Genomic DNA, 19,494 nt, shown 5'->3' with positions numbered 1-19,494 from the left:
GCTGCGTTCTGGACAAAAATTTTTCCGTCACGAACGGTCCGGGAAAAGATATCCTCGCATGACAGAAAGATATCGTTCTGTAGACTCTCAGCCGTTGTTTTAGCCGTGTATGCGTTTAGTATGATTTATATCAAGCATCGCCGCAGAAAGAGTCTTTTAGTGAACGACATGGGTGCCATGCCTCGCACATATGGACACACCGTCAAGCAGCTCAAATAATTACTTCACGCAATTCGTTCGCGCTCGTTAGAACAGTTAGTAAGGTAGTGATGTAAGCTTAATCAATTAACTTACTTAGGAAGTGTGGTGACACCTGCTTGAGACACAGGACTTATCTCTTTTTGAAGTACAGCCCTTTTATGTATGTTTGTTGCTTCCTTCATTTGTTCTGCGTATTTGCAGGCGCGGTTGTGCCAAACTGAACGTCCATCCAGCACTGGCTTTGTCATGCTTGTTATGTGAAGCACGTTACAAAAAATGCAGCTCCACATCTGAAACACCAATCAGTATCATCGTCATCTAAAAGGGGCACCGTTGTGAGACCAGACACGCTTTCTGGAGATCTTCTATGGCACTTTCCGCAGTTTGCACAATTTTCTTCAGCATCGAAGTCTCTCATAGGAACCACTTTCATTAATGACTCCCATCTTACCCTTTGATGTGCAGGGGCCCTCTTGCACTACACACGTATGGTCTGCAAATTGCAACAGAACGATTTGGAGCTTGAAACAGTTGTGCTTTTGTCATTTTGGACCTCGTGTATCCTGTCTGTGAAGCGTAAACAAAAAAGTCTAACACGATATGCTTTTGTAAAGAAGATCACTGATGATGAGTAAAGAGAGTATACATTTTTCAAGTTCAACATTTATTTCTTGCACTTATGCATTTCAGGATACAATGAACGTGCAGGGAGGTCGCAAAAGACTACATTTATTGTTTTGTGACCTTCCTACAATGACAATATATATTTTAGGGATGACAATGGACAGGTACACTCTCTAAATTTGTAGCACTCAATTTTAGGTTGGAATGAGCAAAGAATAGCAACTTCCCTCCTGATATTTTCTCATATATGCTGAATTTTAAATTTAATGTGATCAACGGTAGATGTAAACAACATCAGTACCAGAGAAATGCATCCTCAATAAATAAATTTCTTCTTATAGCATATATGTGCATGCCTATTAACTGAAACGATTATCACAGTTCCCTGACATGTTTTAATTTCTGAGAGTGTACTGTAGAGGCTGCTTAGATCTACAACAGTTCACACAAGGTATTATATACTGTGAATGCCTTTAAAAATCATATGTGACACATATGCTTTTACTTTCTGGAGGTGCTGTGGTAGTCAAAGTTTGTGGGCATTACGCAGGTTCTGCACCCATTTCTTGAGTATGTCGAGGCAGCTGTGAAGTAACCAGTATTGATGATTATTCCAATTTTTATGGTGCATCGACAACAAAGGCAATAATACATCAGAACATTGGTTTGGGTGCAACCAGTTAAAAATGAATGTTGTTTAATAAATGCATTGGACAAATGTTAAAACATCAGTTTAAAACATGGCTTACAATCCCTGTATCTTCTAAAAATTGAAAAGATTAAAACCTATTCTAAAAAGAATATGGGGAACTCTTCTAAAAAGAATTATAATTATTATATTGCTGGGTGAAGGAGTCTAAGGTGTGTTTCTGATGTCAACATGTATGAAAATGTGCAAATTTGAGAGAGGCTAACCACAGTGCGTGCACTGAGGTGGTTCCTTCCTGTAAAGTAGAAACCAGTGGATGAGGAACTTGATACTTATCTGTACACCCAGTCGTATCACACTGCACAGATTATTCACTGGGTAGTCCACATGACGAAACCTGTATTGACGAGACACCACTTTTGCCTTAAAAACTGCTACAAATAGCACGGCACGCTACAAATTATTATTATCGTAACAAGCTGACGATACAGGTGAGACACAAGGCGTTATCCAAGTCGCGCCACACCACCGTCACGTAGCATTCTGTGTCACAAATCAAACCAAGGCACAAAACAATACCAATACATGAAAAAAGGTGACAATCTTGGTCTGGTTACGACGTAATACCGAACTTGTGCGCGAAGGTAATTCAAAGAAATGAATGTGCACTCGCTTCCGTAGAGAACACCGTGTACCATGCTAGCAATGCATGCAAAAAAGCGCTCGAGTGCTCGCACATATATTGATGACAACACTACCAGTGTACTATAACATGTTCTTTCAAGCACATTATGCACTCAAACTGTATTTGCCACCAGGTAACATGCAAGTGTGCTCGATTGAACCTCGGAAGAGCGATCAAACAACCTGCATCCAGTGCTCGTTTTGAACAAAAAAACACTTCATAATGGTCAACTAAATATACAGAATGGACGCCTATTTATTCCTTGATAAAGAATTACTCACCTGTAGAAATTTAGGCCCTGTATCCTTGTCAGTACGGTTGGTACGACCGTAATTACAAGAAGTTGCCATGATCGCTGCGGCGACTGTTGTGGGTACAGTAAGATGGCGGCCGGTTTCCTCACGCTCGCGCTCCCCATCCGCGATCCAGCCTTTTACAATCGAGATCAGTGGTTAGCTCTGTGCTGCGAAGCCGAATCCTTTCGTTTTCAACAGCAAACGAAATTTCAGGGGGTCGTCGTTCTACGGGCATGGGACCTCAGACTCAGAGCACACGTAAAAAAATATCATTTGATTCATACGCCCTGCACGCACTTCTACTTTTCCCGGTCACTTCTAAAATATCTGCTGCAGATGATTCTCGCTGGCATTCTTTGTATCATTTAGACCTCTCCCTGTTTGTAAACAAATAACGTCAAAATGTTCGACAGCGCCACTGGTTTGGTAGAGTTGAATTATGCTCGAAGCTATGGGGCCAACAAGGTCGAAAGCCACGGTCTTGAGGGGATTACGATGATATCCCTGAAAGGGACGCGACCTTCGGTTCCACTTTTCTTTCAATAGGAGGCAGCGAACAAGTGCTCATTTGTAGAAACCAGCCCTCCCCTTCCGATCTGTTTCGGTTTCGGTCTGTCTACCAACGTTCATGATGACGTTTCTCGTGTAGAGGTTTATTCTTACTGACTGATACGGAAACCGGACAGCTGCTGCATGTTCTATGACTGGTCCAACCAAGGTCTTATAAGCAAGCAATGTAGGACCGCCCGCATGAGCGTGGCCGACTACGGCAAGCAGTTCCATCCTCACCACTACTACCAATTTAGGACTTACTCTATCATGTTCCAGTGTTCTTCTCCAAGTGTATTAACTAAAAACAGGATTTCTTCATATTGTGTCATGCAAATAGGAGACAGGTGTCAGTACTTCACAATGGTTTAGTAAGGGTGCCACTCACTGGCGTAGCTGGAGGGGGGGGGGGTTAACCTTAGGTAGTGCATTTGGGAGAGGGAAGCGAGGGGAACATCATCCTCACCCATGTGAAGTCCCCATGGAGCTCCTTCCGAAATATTTTTCTGCCTACGCCGCTCGTGCCACTGCATCATGCATGAAGTATCGATTGAACCGTTTAGAAGTGTCCTCATTCCTATCATTCACAGCTGCGCTCTATTTTTAGTTTTAGGCATACGTGGCGCAGGGCGACTCTTGGGGGCACTGCAAATAAGTTTGCTCCATGCAATTTTTTCCTAAGCGATTTCCTTAGGCTTGTTATTTGTTAATCTACCATCACTCTACAGGTGGCACTGGATTCCAGACCGTGCGTGTTTTACGTAAAATTTTGTTTTCGTGTTGAGTCGTACTTATTTGCACAGCACCTAGCAGTAAAAGAAATTCTAAATTTTATCGATGTCTCCGTTACAGAGTCCAGTAACATTCAGAAACTCTTCATAGCTTGCGGATAAATGCTCAAGTACGCCGCAGTCGTCCACACGACAGTAATCGAGCGCTCAAGAAATTTGTACTGAGCAATAATTCTCCCACTAGCTACAGTTGTATGTCTGAAATGCCTTATTCGGTTGAACGCCTCAACGGACTATGGCATAAACACAAACAAACAAACATGAACACAAACAAACATGAACACAAACAAACATACAAACAAGCAAACAAAACTAGGCTGAAGAAGACTTTTGAGAAATCATAGTTGGTGCATTTACGACCTGAATAAGCTCACGTTCGCGCACAATATTAATCAGCACTTCAGAACGGATTCCGTCCTGATGATCAGAGGGTAGCAAACCCCAATCAATAGACCTCTCCCTGTTTGTAAACGAATGACGCCACAGTGTTCGATAGCGCCACCAATTTGGTAGAGTTGAACTACGCTCGAAGCTAGGGGCGAACAAGGTCACGCCCGAAAGCTACGGTCTTGAGGGGATTACGGTGGTCCCTGAAAGGGACGTGACCTCCGGTCCTACTTTTCTTTCAATGGGAGGAAGCGAACAAGTGCCCGTTCGTGGAACCCAGCCCTCCCCTTCCGACTTCGGTTTCGGTTTCAGTCTGTCTACCAACGTCATGATGACGTTTCTCGGACAGAGGTCTGTTGTCGACAGGTTGAAGTCTTCTGCTAAAATTATCTGTTTTCTATTATGACATCGTGTGCCACAAAATCATACAACTGGTTCAAAGTCGAGACCTAAGAACGAGGGATTCTGCAAAATGCACCTCTTGTCGGCCAAATGTCCCCACATTTAACCTTGCCCATCACTCGGGTTCTAATGTAGAGGTCCCAAGGGCGTCTTTGCAAACCTGTCCGCTTGACTATAATTGCCACTAGAGCCCTGCGCGGATGAGATTTTTGGCATCCGCATCCGACCCGCATCCGCGCACACATTATCCGCATCCGATCCGCAGCCGCACCATACACAACAGTTTACATCCCCATCCGATCCGCTGAGCAAAACGCACCATCCGCATCCGATCCGCAAAATCCGCACGTTTCGAAAGACGCGTAAAGACCGCCGGAAGCATGTTGGTATAATTTCGGATGCCTCCATGCTGTCACGGAAGGACTCAGTCATGACGACAAGCAAAGGTAAACCTTTCAACAAACGCGATATGGAGAGACTTCTGGAACGCGTGGAACGCTACCTCGTCGGTGCTCGCGCGGTTCGAGACGCCAGAATGCCTCCTCTCCCGTCTTGGCGCCGTGCATGGACAAAGGTGAACCCGAGCATGCGCTCGCTGTCGGCTGTCGGCGCGCAATACAAATAAATTGCTGGTGGAAAAATGACAGCACGCGGTATATCCGCATCCGATCCGCTGCCTTCGTATCCGCATCCGATCCGCATCCGACCTCACGCCATCCGCATCCGATCCGCACACCGCAGAAAGTGCTAAATTTTCATCCGAATCCGCAAGTATCTTGCGGATATCCGCGGATATCCGCTTCCATCCGCGGATGGTGCAGGGCTCTAATTGCCACTCCCCCTCCACTTCTGTATGTACGGAATATTCTGTAGCCAGGAGGACATACTCCTGCATTTCTTACGGTATCATCAAGCTGGGTCTCTCCGCGATGACAATCACGTACGGATCACATTCTAACACAATACGTTCTACTTCTTTATTTATTACGCTTCTGGCGTCTAAGTTCGCAATAACCAAATCATTTTTCTTGACGGTGAAGAGTTGTATCGTATGAAATACGTTGTAACACCGTGGTTGTAACTTCCTTCAAGGATTCGTTCGCTTCGTCACACTTGTGCGTTTTTCCTCCTATACATGCAATTTGTCAAAATCTGGATTTTATCACATATCAAATTTCCTGTCGGAGCTCGTCCAAATTCCAACAGTTTCCTTCGAGCAGATCGGAACTGTTAAGAGTAATCATCATGAGGAGCCATGTTAGTACCCTTAAAGAAGCAGTGAAGCACCCCTCCATAGATTTTTTGGTTTTGTCTGTGGCGTTCCCACCGCGTCGTGTGTGTGCAGGAACATATAGCTGGAACGACAGCAGCAACTGACCTGTTACGTGTGAGACAGATGCCTCTGATCTGCACACCCTCTAGAAACCCTCCACGCCATAGGCGCCGACTACGGGGAGCTTGGGGGACCTGAGCCCCCCCCCCCCCCCCTCGGAGCGGAGCTTTCCCAGGGGTGGGGGGCGGGCCCCCTGACCCAGCTGACACTGAAAATGAACGTTTCGAGGGATATCCTAAGGACTGCATGAGTTGGTGGCATGATAAATGTTTCAGTGACAGTAGCTCTCTTTAGTGAAGCAGAATTAAGCGTTGAATTCAAGTTAAGGGATCTCGGTTCAAAGTCCGAGGGAAATTTTTACAGGATTTTCGTGATCACTCGCATGAAACACACGGTTCTTTGGATATCCCTCGAAACGTCCATTTTGAGTGTCAGCTGGGTAGACTTCCCAGGGGGGAGAGACACCCCCTGGGAAAGTTCCGAAGGGGGGGGGGTGCTTTGGACCCCCAGGCGTTGGTGAAACCGGGCCTAGGCTCGGTGTCACCAACGCAGGTTATCTTCCTCCTGAGGTTATCTTTGAACCGAGATCAAGATTAAGCATTAAAGATCTAGGTTCAAATGTGAATCGGGGTTGGTGAAACCGGGCCTAAAGGGAGCTATTGTCGCTGAGGCCGGGTTTCATCAACGCTAATTAACTTTGTACCGAGATCAAGGGTTGCTAAAACTTAAGTTAACACTCAATTCCTTTTTACAAACGTTAGTTGGTGGCGTGATAATGTTTCAGAGACAATGACTCCCTTTAGTGACGCAGAGTTAAGCGTTAAATTCAAGTTAACGGGCCGTTGATATCGGTTCAAATGTTAATTTGCGTTACTGAAACCGGGTCTGAGACATTCATCGCCTCACCAATTAACGTTTGTAGAAAAGAATTGAGTGATAACTTCAAGTTTAAGCACGTTTAAGCTGTCACGCTGTTAAGCTTAAACGTGTTTAAACTTGAAGTTAACACTCAATTATTTTTTGAGGCGATCAAGGCTTTTGATCAAGGCCTAGCCTTGATCTCGTTTCAGAGTTAACCGGCGTTGGGAAACCGGGCCTATAGGTGGGACAAAAGTAGTGACGTGTTAGCCTAAGTGTAGTATGCTATACAATGAGATGAGGGGCTCCAAGCACCCCCTGCCATTCTTGACCGTGGGTTTCCTCCGTAGTCCCGAATTCAAAATAACGCAGCAATCAGGACGTACGCTCTCTAGAACACACACGCACACACACACTCTCTTAGTAACGAAACATACGAAAAAGTGGTTTAGAATTGTATTTAAGGCAGAGTAATAAATGTACCTCAGAAGATCCGGTAGCCGCCATATTGGAACATAACGGGGAGGGGCGAACGAAAGGAATGAGGAGGTACAGAAAGTCATGGCATGATCACCTAAAAGAGAGGGGGAGTGGGGTGCAGCTACACCGTGTCGAAGCGCACAATATTGTCAAGCTGCTACAAAACGTAACGTTGACACTCTCGCCGACGGGCGTCCCAGTTTGCGGCGCTGTGTACGTCGTACGATTCCCTCCCGATAGAATCGCTCGTTAAAAGAAAAAAAAAAGAAAGAACAAAAGTGAAAGTCGCTATCTTCCTAAGCACCGTTAATGCAAAACGAAACGGGGAGCTTACGCCTGTGATCAATAAATCCCCCCCCCCCCCCACACACACACAGCGCCTGTAAAGCGTGCTCTATCTGTCAGGCACGGAAACACTGCTGCGAAGAATACCCTAGGGCCACAAAACGGCCCGACAGGAATCTGTGCTGGTTTAGAAACTCGAAAACAACTGCGAAGATTACACCATACTAATGCCGCACACGGCGAAAGACGAAGGTGGCTTTGAGAATGTTATATGTGGTCGAATCATAAGCATAATCCAGAATCCCTTGCTTGTTTTTGCAAATACAATGCACAGGAATGACGCAAGCACGTGATGATATGAACTAATAGTCCTACATTGCGTGGAATTAGCTGCGTGACCCGGTCGAGACTGACTCTCGGAAACAGGTTTGTGGGCCTGGGCCCGGCTCAAGCCCGGCCCGACTCGGAGCACGCAGCCAATAACAAACCCGGCCCAGCCCGCGGGTCGGGTCGGGGACCCGGGCAGAGCTCTATACCAAAATCTATGTACCTAATACAGTGCTGTGTTACTGTCTGTATTATTCATACAGTAGTACTAGACATGAGCTATAACGCAGCCATTGCACTTTCTTCGTCTTTCTCGTACCTTTTCACATTGTTTGAATGTTTATGTAAGAAAACAAAATGAAGGAAAAAAAAAAAAAACGAAAACAATCTGTATGCACAGAGAGGAAAGTGAAAAGGGGGCAGCGCAACACCCAGGTACGGTTGGCAGTGTGATACATCTCCGCACCATTTGTCATGTTGCAATAAAAAGGTTGCCAGGTCCACCGCAGGCGCACCCTTTCCGTGTCCCTTTTCGTCTAGCGCACTTCGGCCCCGTCCCCTGGCACTCGGCTGCTGAGCAAGTCTTTCGCCGCGATGCCTAGATTGCCACACGGCGTTGGGAATGCTGCGTCTTGTTTGCTGCGTCAGCCCCGCCTGGGCAGCTTCCAATTCATCCGTCCGTGCTTAGAGGGATAATAAATGATGACACTAAAAATACGGAATATCCGTCTTGTTCAGCGAGGTGCCTGGCTAACACCTGTGGGCGCTTCCGCGGCAGAAAGTGCACATCTGTCTAGTTAGCAGTGCACTACTCTTGTCCAGGACAGCAGCAGTTCACACTGCCAATGAAGTCATCTTCCACGGCAGAAGTCACGCTGGCATCGACCAGTGCTAGCTGCGTAGCGTGGTGCTTGGGGGAACGACGTTGATTCTTTAGAGGATATCAATTTCTCAAATTTCGGGAAGTTCTTAGTCTTGTTCCTTGCGAGCAGTTCATGTCCCAAGAAAACTTGTTGCAGGTGCTTGAGAAAGTGCTTTGGACTGTGGCTATCTACTGATCGTCGTTGCGTCCACGTACAAGGCAAGTGGCAAATGAGATTATAATATATGCATGTGACCGCACTGGATCCCAAGCTAGTTGTCGGTGCGCTTGCGCGGTATTGCATGTGCGCACATAGAGAGCAGTCATCGAGTGTTTGAGGTTATACCACTTCTTGTAAGTAATGGTTAACATACTGAGATACACCGAGACCGTGGACGGTACACGGAAGCACACCACGAGCGTGCTTTGAGCGTGCTTCATTGTCTTTGAAAAGTGCAGCGCCACCACACATATACGAATACCACGACGTCAGGTACGATATATGTACATACAGAGACAACATCACCAGGGAAAGTTTGTCATATTGCAACATAATAAGTGACGTGTCGAGATGTCACACCGTCAACTGCCGTGAGGTACTTGAATATTTTCTCCGTTGTAGTATTTTCCTCTTTCTGCCGCAGCATTTTTCTACGCTCACTTGTGCATTGTTTCTCGAGGTTGTTTCTTCAATTTCGTTTGTACAAACGCTGAAACAATGTACAAAAAGGAACGAAGAAGACTGATGGTTACACCGTAGCCACAAGCTTTCCGTGTATGAAGTTGACTTTTGAGATCCGTGGTCCATCGTCCCAGTCGTTATGTGAAGCCACTCGATGGTAATGGTAATTCGTGTCTTTACGCCGCGAGACAACTATGATCGTCGGCGCCATAGTCGGTCTGTGGATTAATTTTGTCCGCCCGCGGAAATTTGATAAGACAGTCGTTCACGTCCAGGCCATCGGTACCACTTTAAACTGGAAAGTCCCATGGTTGGTTGAGAACCAAGGTAAGTACCCAGATCGTAATATGACGTTGGCCCACCGCCGTGTATGCCAGGATGCCAGTAGCATTGTGTAATATTTCTTTTATTCTTTTACGTGAGTTACAGTATTGATGTGAATGGCACTTGCAAATAAAGAGAATCGTATTTTCTCACTCCCGTGCGACCATTTGTTATGGGAAACAATACTGAATGCATGCATATGTCGCCAGATTTAACGCACAGTAAAATAAGTCCAGCGAACGCGCTGGCTGTGTGTCATGGCGAGTTTTCGAGGTATACTTGTTCCTACTTACTTGTGCACGTTCTTGTTGCGTTGCTCGAGCTGTCGAATGGTCGGGGACGCTGAAGAGAGTTATTGTGGGCATCCATCCCGTTTGCAGATTTTCTACACCCATGCGAGCTGCGGGTTCCCCCGCCAACATTTCCTTCACGCCAAGTTTGGCATGGAAATTAGAAAGTGTGACACTGAAGGTGAGTACAATAACAGCATTTGACAGAAAAAAAGTTTTCGGCACTCTCATGCACAATATTAAGTGCGACTAGAAATACTTCGGATAAGAAACGTTGAGGTAAGTGAGCAAGGACAAAAAATACACCATAGAAGGAACTGCTTGACCATATGACACTACTGGTTCTGCCTAGTAGCCAGTAATACGTCACTCCACGGTCTTCTGTTATCGAATAACTTATTTTCCCCCAGAGAGCACAGTCGGAGGTGGGATACCATTCCCAACAGCTGTCTTCAGCATGACTTTGGACCTACCATATCAGCTATCGGATGCCGTATACCCGTGGCTGTTGGTCCTATCGAAGATGTGGGAAAACAATTACGCAACTAACGTGGTCATATGCGATGTGTTTCACCTAACCTATCGTTGAGCTGTACGTTTAGCAGCATTGTGAATTGTGAACTTGTGAACTGTGAAACTTGAGACTGTGAGACTTGAAAGCTGTGCTGTCTGGGGTTTTTCCTGGGTTTTCCTCAGACGCTTTCAGACATATGTCGGCACAGTTCCCTTAGAAGTCGGCCCAGGACGCACATTCCCCCAGGGCGTGAGTCGTGACGTTGCCCACATACGTGAGGCCGACAACGGCAAGCCCTATCACCACTACCACCACCACCTTGGCGAGACTACAATGATCATGTTCAACGCCATAGTAGTCGCGCTCTGCAGATGAATTTTGCCCACCTGAGGGTTCTTTAACGTGCCACAAAATATCACCACAGGGCTAACAGTATTTTACGTCCCTTGTGGAAGTCGACGTGTCCAAGCAACTTGCAACCTGGCTATCACCAAGGTGCCAGCGTCCTTGGCCGAGTTCAAACTGAAACAATAGGAGTAGTAGGCAGACACCCTAACAACTGATCGCCGATGCTGATCAGTTCTCAAGAGTCCGCAAAAGTTGTTTCTAGGGCTCCGAATTATTTGGCGAGTATTCCTCATATCCCCCCTTGCGCAATTTCTTCCGTTTCTTTCTTTCTTAACGTGACGTGATTTCACAAGCAGGAGTTGGCATTGCACTAGTTCTAGTTTTAGTCCTAGCTTGTTGATATAGTTATATGGGAGCCAATCCTTGTGACTGGTCTTCCGCCTCGATGCCAATACACAGCAATTTCTTCCCTCTAACGGAGTGAACAACCGCTTTGAACGAAAGCCATCCTCGAATTGTAGAAAATTTGCGTGAAAGGCGCCCGGTCGTCGTGCTGCAGGCGTTGTGTCACTGGGCGTTTGCTCTGTGACATCGTGACATGCTGTTGGGGAGATACGTGGTGACAAACCTGTCCACGTGTGGCAGACCTCACGAGGAGGTATGTCGACATTTGCTTCTTTCGCAGCATCTGAGAAGGCATGAGGAAGTTCGGACGAGCGGGATTTGACAGTTGCCCCAATGATAGAGAGGAGATAAGAATATGGGGTCGTCTATACTTCGTTGCTCTGCGGTATACTGTGCATCCTTCCTCATCCGAATGTTCTACCACTGAAACTGAATCATCGGAGTCATCAATGAATCAATGAGTGAATCATCTGCATACAAGCAGCACGTGCTATCACGTATATAGTTCATCTGTTACTCGTAACACAGCGGTCTACTGCGTATCCTTCCTACCACCGGCTCTCGCTGTGATGTACATCGTCTGTTCCTTGTTGCAAGCGGTATACTGTGCATCCTGCCTCGATGCTTACAACCCGTTTCCGATCTGGCGTAGTTCGTCCATGCTTCGTTGCTCAGCGGTATACAGTGCATCCTTCATATAGCTGCTCTACGACCGACTTTCGCTCTAATGTACAAGTACTTCATCTATACCTCGCTAGTCAGCGGTATACTGTTCATCATTCCTCGATGCTCTAGCTACCACCCGTTCCCGCTCTGACGTGTTTCGTCTATAGCTAGTTGCTCAGTGGTATACTGTGTATCCTTCCTCGATGTTCTGTGTCCGGCTCTCGCTTTGACGTGTTTCGTCTATACCTTGTTGCTCAGTAGCACATACTGTGCATCCTTCCTCGATGCTCTAGGACCGGCTTTCGCTCTGACGAACCTCGTTCATACCTCGTTACGGCTGACAGGAGCGGAACGAAGAACGCCCCCCTCCCGCTGGGGCTTCGCTGTAAAAAGAATGCTCGCCACATTTAGGAAGAAGGCGCGGGGAAGGACGGTTATGAACTGGAGTCTTTGGAGTGATGGGTTAAGTTAGTTCAGTGGTGGGGTCGTGCTTATCTTTTTTTGTTTTCTCTTCTCAGCAATTCTTGGCCGATCACGCCCTTGGTCGAGGTTTGACAAACTTAGGTCATGTGGCACCAAACAATTCAATGTTTTCCGCCGCTTTATTAGAGACTGAATTAACTTTTAAAAATTGAGGAAGCATGAAAACAGTAATAGCAAAGTTTTGAGCTGCTGCTTTAATCCTTAGTTTTTCCAGTCAGAGCTGATTAAAATTAACTTGTCGAGCAATAGCAGCATTACGCACAGTCTAGTGTCGGTTCACACGATGCAACCTTATGCTGCAACTCGGTCCCCGCTACAGTGGCGCGCAACTGAAGTTGCACCAAATGGGTCCCTGTTACGGCGCGAGCAACTCGGAATGTCGAAGTGGTCACCGGGCACGCCAGATGGCGCGAAAAAACATCACTGTCATCATTTTCGTCGATCGTACTGCGACTGCCATTCATTGCGACTTCAATCCGCTTCGACTTCCATAATTTTGCATAATTTCCACTGGTCAGTGATAATTTCATCATCCCGCGTCCCGCCGCTGCAATAACTGACACATAGAAGTCGTCCTGATTATACGCGCTTGCAAGGAGGAGCCGTGACTGACAGGTTGCGCCTAGAGTTGCAGGAGAAATCGCTCGTGCAGCGATCGGCTGTGCAACTCCTGCAACTCGGATTGCGTAACCAGAGTTTCTCAGTTCATACCATGCCACAGGGGTGACACAAACCAGCCATTGTTTTAACTAACCTCAAGCGGGTGCTTTTGGCAAGACTGCCATCTTGTCCTGGTCGCACGTCATAGAAAACGTCATTTTGAGGTCATGTGACTTTGTTAACATGTCGTTTTGCCGCTTACTGACATATTTCCGTCTTCACAACGCCAAGAGAAGGACGTATTTTGCCAGCGTAAACTATGCGGTGCTTCTTCCGTAACATGGTAGCCCATTTCTTTTTAGTTTAAGTACATCGCATCGGCTCAGTGAGTCTTAACGCGCGGTCGTCATCACACCTCTGGAAGTCGCCAACAATACGAGGCCCTATGTGCAAAACTGCGCGTTTTATTGCGAGATTATCGGATAAAAATGATTACCGTGATCGAAAGACACCCAAAACGTCGCGCAGAAACAACGACCGCATTGTTTACAAACGGCTTAGCCGTTGATCACGGGCTCCGCCATCTTTAAGGTCACGTGTGCATTGACGTTTCCTGTGACGTGCGACCAGGGCCTGTTCAGGATGCATTGCGTTCGCCCAGCACGCTTTCGTCTACGGAGCAATACATTGGATGCCACCCCTGTGTACGGCGCAACCTGGTGGCGCACTCTGGTTGCGCGCAACTAAAGTTGCATCGTGTGAATCGACCCTTACTGTCTCCTTTCGAAAGACAGGGAATCGGTTAAAACACAGCGAAATAAAAGAAATCAATATAGCAGTGTATCTGGGTGCTCCTTGTTGGATTATTCCAGCGCATGATACTTCACAGACTCGAATGGTGGCTCGAGAAGAGATCCTTCTTCCCCCCAAAATTTGTCTGGTTTCCGTCGGCATCGCTCGGCGCTGGATTCCGTTTTGGACGTAGTGTCCGCAGTACAGGAAGCAATGGCCCGCAAAACGATAATGGTGGCTATATTCCTCGATGTGAAGCGGACATATGACACAGTCATTCCCATTATGATCCTCTATATGCTTACATGTGCTTCTTTGCCATCAATGACCATGCGTTGGATCACGGATTTCCTTCGTGGTAGGATACCGTTTCACCGCACAGCTGAAGGAGATACCGCGCCCGGTTCCATCAGACCACGGGTCCACAGGGAAGTGTGCTTAGCCTACTTCTCTTCAACGTAGTTATGGTAGGTCTTAAGGACTGCATCGGAAGGAAAGTATATTTATCTATTTATGCTGACGACATCTGCGTTTGCACCACCGGGAACTCTCGCCCAGCCCTTCAATAACGCCTGCAGTCAGCCCTGAACTCCATACACCAATACCTGTTACCTGTTGTTACCTGTTACCAATACCTGTTGATGTCAGGCTTAGATATCTCGTGGAAGAAGGCAGACATTATCGCCTTCACGCGAAAGAACATGCTTCCATATCGTGTTTTTGTGGTTGGAAAACAGCTCCAGTACTCGACCTCATGCAAGTTCTTGGGTGTAACGCTGGGCTCCCGACTCTCGTGGGGAAAACATATAGCGGGCCTAGAGGCGAAACTCTACGGGGGGATTATTGTAGTGCGACACATTGCTGGCCTTAGCTGGGGCTGCGATGCGCGATCTCTCTCGGCCATTCATCGAGCCCTGGTACGTGTTCCGCTCTTGTATGGTCTGCAAGAACAACACGGGATCTCGCCATCCTCCGAGCCTAAGCTTCAGTGTCTTCTGGCACGTAGCCTTCGTATGTGCCTGGGCGTGCCAAGACCATCGGATAATTGCTTGGTCATGGCCGAAGCGAGAGAGACTCCGCTTGTTATCTAGCGCTTTAAAGGGAGATTTCGCAACCAAATGGGTTTCAGTCTTGGGGTATTCCCACAATCATTTACACGAACTGAACACAGTTGTAAAATATCTCACTTGAAAACGAAGGCGGAATCATAAAAACGACTTTTGAAATTTGAAAAAGTCTGGCTCCCACCGAGCGTAGATGGAAGTACTAGATCTCCGGCACACGGCCGGTGTTGGATGATGATGATGATTAGTATTTTAATGGCGCAGCAGCGACGGAGGCTATAAGGCCGGTGTTGGAAGCAAGAAGAAACGAGACGCGAGGAACAGCACCTATAAAGCAAGACTTGTACACGTCACTCGAAAAAGTAATGTATTACCGTTGCTATTATTCTTCTGACAAAAATAATTTTTACCCTACAAATTACTCGGCTAGAACTGTAATCAAGTAACTGCTAGCAAAGCGATGCGTTAATTTAACCGTTACTCTCAATAATAATAAGTCACATGGCTAATTAAAGTTCGTGAAATTACGGATACCTTGACCCGCTTTTTGAGATTGGAGTTCGTCACTTATGAACAGGAGAGGAGATTTTGTTTGTGTAAACACGTCATGCATTTAAACAACACATTGTTTTCATATTTTCTCTTCAAAACACTATAAACATTTCCGAAAAGCTGAAACCATGGCGATGAATCAGGACAACTAGTCGACCTGTGTGCATGATCTTGGGATAATTGTGAATAGTGTTTAATTGTGGACTTCTAGTGAACATGTGGATAGTGGACTTCTGAACAGTGAATAGCGAACTTGAGAGTAGAGGACCTGGGAAGTAGTTTTGGGGGGTGGGGTGGGGTGATAATTTTTGTTAGGAGTAGCAGAACAAGTCGGGAGACGAGTTCAATTTCTCCTTGTTTTTTTCTTACAAACAAAGAAACAACTAGTCGACAAGGCAGCGTCGAAGAGCAAGTACAATCGCAACTACGAACTCAGCGTTCTGAGCATCTCCCTCCACAGCGTTGATCCATGAGGTCTTCACAATAGAAGCGCTCGGCCGCGCTACATTCTAACTTGGAACTTCCAGGTAGCTCACTATGTCTGAAGCTTGACCAACTATACATACGGCTGGTTGGGGTAGGAAGATATTAGGGTGCCCTGAGGCACTCAAAATGGATTGTGCCGAATGTTATTGCAACGACTTACAAAGCAAAGCAGATAGGAGAGGCTGTGATGGAGCCTGTGGGCCGGTTTCGTCAATGCAATATAAGCTTAGCTGAAAGGTAACCGATTACCAAAAATTGTAATCAGATTACTTGAAACAAAAAAAAAATACTAGCTCGCAAAATTAATCGATTACTCGCAAGATTACTCCAGAAAGTAATTCACTACTAGCAACGCAATAACTTGTAACGTGTCACGTACAAGTCGGGAAGCAACCTCTCAGTCATGAGACTCGCTTTGCACAACAATGAATGACGTGCGAGACGAATGACTTGTATGATGGGTTCAAACAGCCCGAGATGTTTGATGTTCCCTCCCGTGTAAAATGCAGACACGTGCCTACACGACCTCACGATGTGGGAACTTTCAAGTTGTCACAAAGGCGTTCCAGAGGATATGTTGACTATGTTGACCACCTCACTCTCTCGAAACTGCTAAACGTCGATTTGCTGGCGAACGTCGTAAACGTCGAAACAAAAGCTTCACGCCTCTTTTCCTCGACGTCACAGCTGGACTGTGTGTAAACCCTTCCCGTGAACCACTACCATTGCTGACAGTGCACTTGGATACGGTGAGGTGCTTCCCATTCAGCCGTGAACGAGAGGAACGACAACCGGGAATACTGAAAGTGAGGTGAGAAGGGCGGATATTTGACTGAGTGCGAGGTGCGATATGATGTCGATTACGATATGCATACTTCAATAGATAAACTGGATCAAGAACGATAAGGTGAGCATAACGTGAATTGTTCTTTACGTGAGGTGATACACCGCATGTGCTCAGCGCCGTCGTGTGCAAAATTACTCTACTGAAACATATGTACTCGTAAATTGGGGCACTAAATTGGAACAGAGTATCGAAATACACGAAAGAGTACCACGAAAGGATACCTTACTATCGGTCATGACCAGAAAAGAGAGATAATATAAATGCTCATGCAAGTGGTAGAACGGATGGAAGAGAAGATGAGATTACTCCTGCAATGCTCTAGAAAAGTGTCACGCTATGCACTATGTGGAGCCGCATAATTTGGTCAAGTTTTGTCACAGCAACCTTTAGTTCCTGAGAGCGAAAACTGTGATAATCTGTGAAGTTAAGCAAAAATTGTTCTGTTCTCCATTTCTGAGCCGTCAGTCCAGGTGAATTGCTGAGATATTGATTGCGACGTTTTATTGTTGTGTCATGCTGATTTACTGCTGCTACCTGTCATGTAGGCCGGGAATTTTCTGATGTTTTTGTTGTGTGTGCGTCAGTAGGCTAACGTTAGCTTAACTTCGTTCGGCAAATTTTGGCGAGTAACTGAAACTTTGGTGTTTCGAAAGCATTACTTTGAAATCTCTCTGTCTCCGTAATGTAACGGTCGTCTTACGCGAATACTTTCCGTTTGATGTCGACGGCATTCTAAAGCTTATCCAATTTATCGAGACGGCCTCTGGAGCTCAGACGAGTTCGCTTTACGATCATAAACGTTAAGAGTTTGAAATCTGTCGATAATGCCATGACAGAAGTTGAGGTAGCCTCCGACAGAGACATGCCTAAGATTTAATTGCGCCTTGAACAGTTCTGGGGCTAGCGAAACTAATCCACGAACTGAGGCGTCGCTTATGACTTGTCCATATACTTGTCTCACGACGTACTACTTTTAGTTATTCGTACTACCTTAGTAATTTCCTGACCAACAGCAAACCTCACTTCTCCATTCATGCTCTTTTATCAGCTGCCATACTTCCCTGCCCATACTACCTCTCCCTGTTTGTAAGCAAATGACGTCATAGTGTTCTACAGCGCCACCAATTTGGTAGACTTGAACTACGGGCGAACAAGGTCGCGCCCGAAAGCCACGGTCTTGAGGGGATTACGATGGTCCCTGAAAGGGACGCGAACTTCGGTCCTATTTTTCTTTCAATAGCAGGCAGCCAACAAGTGCCCATTCGTGGAACCCAGCCCCTTCCGATTCGTTTCTGTTTCAGTCTGTCTACCAAAGTCACGATGACGTTTCTCGGGTAGAGGTCTATTCCCCTCTTCCGAGATTCGGAGATTTGTCTTGGATTTATTTCATAAAGAAGAAAGACGCATTAAAAGAAATTCAGCCTCTATATAGGCCCTGCGAGACGTGTTTTCAAATAAACAAACAAAGACGAAAGAAAATGGGGTATATTAGCCAGCAATTCTTGGGTACTACAAGAACATCCAGGTCAATTCGCCCCGTGTTCTGCATTTATGGGTATCACTAAACCTTGAAATCAACTGTTGTCGGACTATCGGTCAAGGCATTATGTGTCCCTATCAGTTGTTATTTACTGTTGATGCCCTAGGAGTGGCAGGATGCGAGCACTTTAGGTGATAACGCGCCGAAGATATAAAGTGGCTAGTAATTACCTTGGACCAGAGTCGCCTAATGGGATCCCTGTGTATATACACGGCTCTGCCTTGGACAACAGCTGGTTCGAAACGACGTAGTGCATCTGTGTGATGTTACCGTTGTGCAGCCAATGTGATTCGTTTTCGTTTTCCCACTGTGTTTTATCTGTCCATAAATGACGTCAGATTTTTCGAACTTTTATCCACACTCCTCCTTCTCCCGTTTGGGTTCATGTCGCCTTTCGCTTTGTTATTATCTTCATATTTTCTTGTCATATTGCTTCCAGCTAGTCACAGCTCTTCATTCATTGCAAGATGGCAAAGGTATCGCCTGTCTCCAGGAAGGACGAAAGTCCAGTATCGGGGAAGCAGATAATTTCCGTTCCGGGAGCCCGAGTTGCAAAATAAAGAGTGGCTTCGGGTTATTAGGCGTCCTTTAAACGTGTATCGCGTGCTACTAAAGCCCGGTTTTAACAACGCCGATTAACATTTGAACCCAGACCAACGGTCCCTTAACTTCAATTTAACCCTTAACTCCACTTCACTAAAGCGAATTATTGTCACTGAAACATTCATCACGTAACTATAGCTAACGTTTGTAAAAAATAATTGAGTGTTAACTTCAAGTTTTTGCAATCTTTGATCTCGGTTGGTGAAACCGGGCCTAAGTAACCGAAATCGCGCGAAACAGAATTATTCCGGCAGTTTCATAAGCGCTTAGATCATGGAATTGACTTTTAAGATGTGGACTATCTACTATTTAATGTCCTGGATCGTTCGTTTAGACGATCAACTTGTAATGTCTCTGAATGTCATTCGTGGACGTAGCTTCTAGAACATAAAACACGTCAATCGCCATAGTTTGACAGCTGTCTTCTCCAAGTTAATTCTGCACAACGGTATCTACTGTGTTGAGAAAAGGTGGTGGTGGTGTTGAGAGACGAATGCACATCACAACATACAAATAGCAAATTCATGTTCTAAAAGCAGGTGGCAGCAGTAGTGACGCTCGTATCGCTT

General features: G+C 46.1%; 1 protein-coding gene across 3 annotated transcripts in view; it reads left to right on the top strand.

The window, feature by feature from the left end:
• The first annotated feature begins 8,649 nt into the window (after positions 1-8,649).
• LOC135385839 (cholinesterase-like) overlaps positions 8,650-19,494 on the top strand; it is a 29,863-nt gene continuing 19,018 nt past the window's right edge. Inside the window, exons 1-2 of one of the 3 annotated variants that reach the window (XM_064615396.1) lie at positions 8,650-8,948; positions 10,116-10,206. In XM_064615396.1, the coding sequence (XP_064471466.1) occupies positions 10,129-10,206 (78 nt within the window). In that variant the 5' untranslated portion in view covers positions 8,650-8,948; positions 10,116-10,128. Of the gene's footprint in view, positions 8,949-10,115; positions 10,207-16,612; positions 16,747-19,494 lie in introns of those variants that run through there. The other 2 variants (XM_064615399.1, XM_064615401.1) reach the window with 2 other exon arrangements.

The sequence above is a fragment of the Ornithodoros turicata genome, chromosome 2 (assembly GCF_037126465.1).
Source record: "Ornithodoros turicata isolate Travis chromosome 2, ASM3712646v1, whole genome shotgun sequence".
In the NCBI taxonomy this organism is placed as follows: domain Eukaryota; kingdom Metazoa; phylum Arthropoda; class Arachnida; order Ixodida; family Argasidae; genus Ornithodoros; species Ornithodoros turicata.
This window is presented reverse-complemented; position numbering and strand designations above follow the sequence as displayed.